The sequence below is a fragment of the Poecilia reticulata genome, linkage group LG3 (genome assembly GCF_000633615.1).
Source record: "Poecilia reticulata strain Guanapo linkage group LG3, Guppy_female_1.0+MT, whole genome shotgun sequence".
NCBI classification, from domain to species: Eukaryota; Metazoa; Chordata; class Actinopteri; order Cyprinodontiformes; family Poeciliidae; genus Poecilia; species Poecilia reticulata.
Window position 1 is genome coordinate 32,770,102 of NC_024333.1, and position 2,316 is coordinate 32,772,417.

Consider the following 2,316-nt stretch of genomic DNA (forward strand, 5'->3'; position numbering starts at 1 on the left):
TGCAGCCAAGCATGATTTAATGTTACACAATACAGTTTTACCAAGTTGCTCAAAGTCTAAACTGGTATTGTTGTGGATTTAAGGTGTAAAGTTTACCGTCGACCAAACGCCCCCCAAAGGCATCCCAGCGCCCCCCTTTTGTAAAAATGTCCGCCAGCGCCCCCTGCCGTCATCCGTTTCCTCATTATTAAGGAATAATTTAATTAAAACAAGCTCCTGTATCTTGCTGAAAAGTTACCCAAGCATCAGCTGTGTCTTATTTTACGTTTGCTGAGATAATTGCAGTAGAATTGAGTCTTGGTACGGTTTGGTGTTTTTGCAGTGTCAGGCCCTCCCCGCCCCCCTCCCTCCCTCCCTCCGTTGACATCAGAGCGCGGCTCACATGCAGCTTCGTCCACCGACAGCTCGCTGGCCAGAATCCCTCCGATCTTGCTGAAGGCGGGCATCTGGATCCCGTACTTCTCCAGCTCGTTCTTCATGTTGTTGATTTCCTCCTCTGCAGGAGACGACACAGAGCAGAAGCAACAACATTTGTTACGGAGTGAAGGTTTCTTCGAACAAAACGGAGGCTCGTACGTCTTTTACTGAACCTTTCTGTTCAGTTCTTTATTGAAGAGAAAAAAATGGCGACAGCTGATGACGGCAACAGCTGTTCGTAACCAAGACAACCAAAATATCAACAAAGCAAGATAGTGAYAAAACAGAACCAGAYACTTAAGCATTCTTCAAAATAAAAGACTTCTTCTATTCAAATAAATCATGTCTTGCACTTAAATATATTTCACTTCATCCTTGTAATTATATACRATCATGTTCAATTCAATTAATAATAATCATGTAATCTATGCTTAACATATAATTGTAAATCAGTCACTTATCATACTGAACAACATATAAGTGTAAAAAAAAAAGTCACAACAACATTCAGGGGCTGCGGTGGGAAAAGCAGTAGGAAAAAGCCGGGACGGATCGTTTGACAGCGGGATTCCTGAAGCCGCCACAGACAGGAAAACCTCTCACTGTTACTAATGACTTTCACATTTCCAGCTGCTCCTCCTCTCCTTCTCCTCTCTCAGGGTTTTACGGCGCSAACAGCTCCGCAGTATTTAAACTTTCATTTGAACTTCACAAACAAGGGAACATCTGTAACGCTGACGACGACACAGAKCRGGTTAAAAATAGAAAGCCTGACGGAAATGGAGGCAGACTCCTCCACTTACCCGTGAAGGCTACTTTTCCATAAAGATCCTGGATCTGCGGAGCCAAACCCAGCTTGAACAAGTACAGACTGTTGAAATAATAGAAAAACACGGCATGAGGTCGAGATTATACAGAAACTGTAGATGAGGAAGAAAAATATGTGCAACATCGTTAATTAATCTGATAATTGGCACATTCTGCAAATTTTTTATTAAACTACTTAAGCAGTTTTTTATATATAAAATATTAGAAATGCAATAAAAGATGGAAATAGATGATTCAGTTTCTGTTTTAAATAAGAAAATAAACATTTTATTGCGTCAAATGCGATAACAGCAATCCTGTAGTGAATTTTGAACATGCAACTTGAGGTATTTTGAGTAAAACATGTTAAAATATATATATATATATATATATATGTTTAAAACTCAACTGACAGACAGTAACGTGTACAAACAGAAAACAATTACTGACTGTTATTGATGATCAGGACGCGTTTAAAAGCCGTTAAATCCTTAATGTTTCCACACAAAACCTTTCCATTCTGGCTTAAATGTTTGCTTTGGCTTCCACCTTTGAATACCTGCATTGTTCACCTCATGACAACGTATTTAAAACAGGTTTCAGGCCAACAAAGCCTGAATGGACAGGTTTTTTTTTCTTAAAATGCAACCAGAAAATAACTCCATCTTTCCACAAACAAGCAGGCTTATAGTGGCCAGTCAGACCAACCGCAAGGAGGAGGAATCCAAGCAGAGCTCYGGGTTTGACTTCAGCGTTTGGGTTTTTTAAATGACCGACAGGCGGAGAGCGAACCGACCTGAGAGCGTGGATGCAGTAGACGCAGCGCGGCATGTTCTTTCGGTCGTATATGTCTGTGGTTTCTGGGTAGAAGATCTGAAACAAAAGCAGTGAGGTAAGAAAATCGGCGTCATGTTGGAGCATGAAGATGAGCTCATGGTGGGAGTCACACAATGTTCACGATCATTTACACGCCCAGCGGCAAAACTCACTGCTTTGGAGTCAAAAACCTCCTTTACACTGGACACGGGAACCAATAGCCCCAATTTTCCTCTACGACCCCAATCAGAGTAATTCTCGTGATATTAGCGATTG

At 41.3% G+C, this 2,316-nt stretch overlaps 1 protein-coding gene across 1 annotated transcript in view; it reads right to left on the reverse strand.

Annotated features, from left to right (window-relative positions):
* iqgap1 (IQ motif containing GTPase activating protein 1) overlaps positions 1–2,316 on the reverse strand; it is a 44,266-nt gene that overhangs the window by 39,222 nt on the left and 2,728 nt on the right. The window contains exons 3-5 of the mRNA XM_008406051.1: positions 2,021–2,097; positions 1,221–1,288; positions 383–496 (exon numbers count right to left, since the gene is read on the reverse strand). Of these exons, the coding sequence (XP_008404273.1) occupies positions 383–496; positions 1,221–1,288; positions 2,021–2,097 (259 nt within the window). The remainder of the gene's footprint in view (positions 1–382; positions 497–1,220; positions 1,289–2,020; positions 2,098–2,316) is intronic.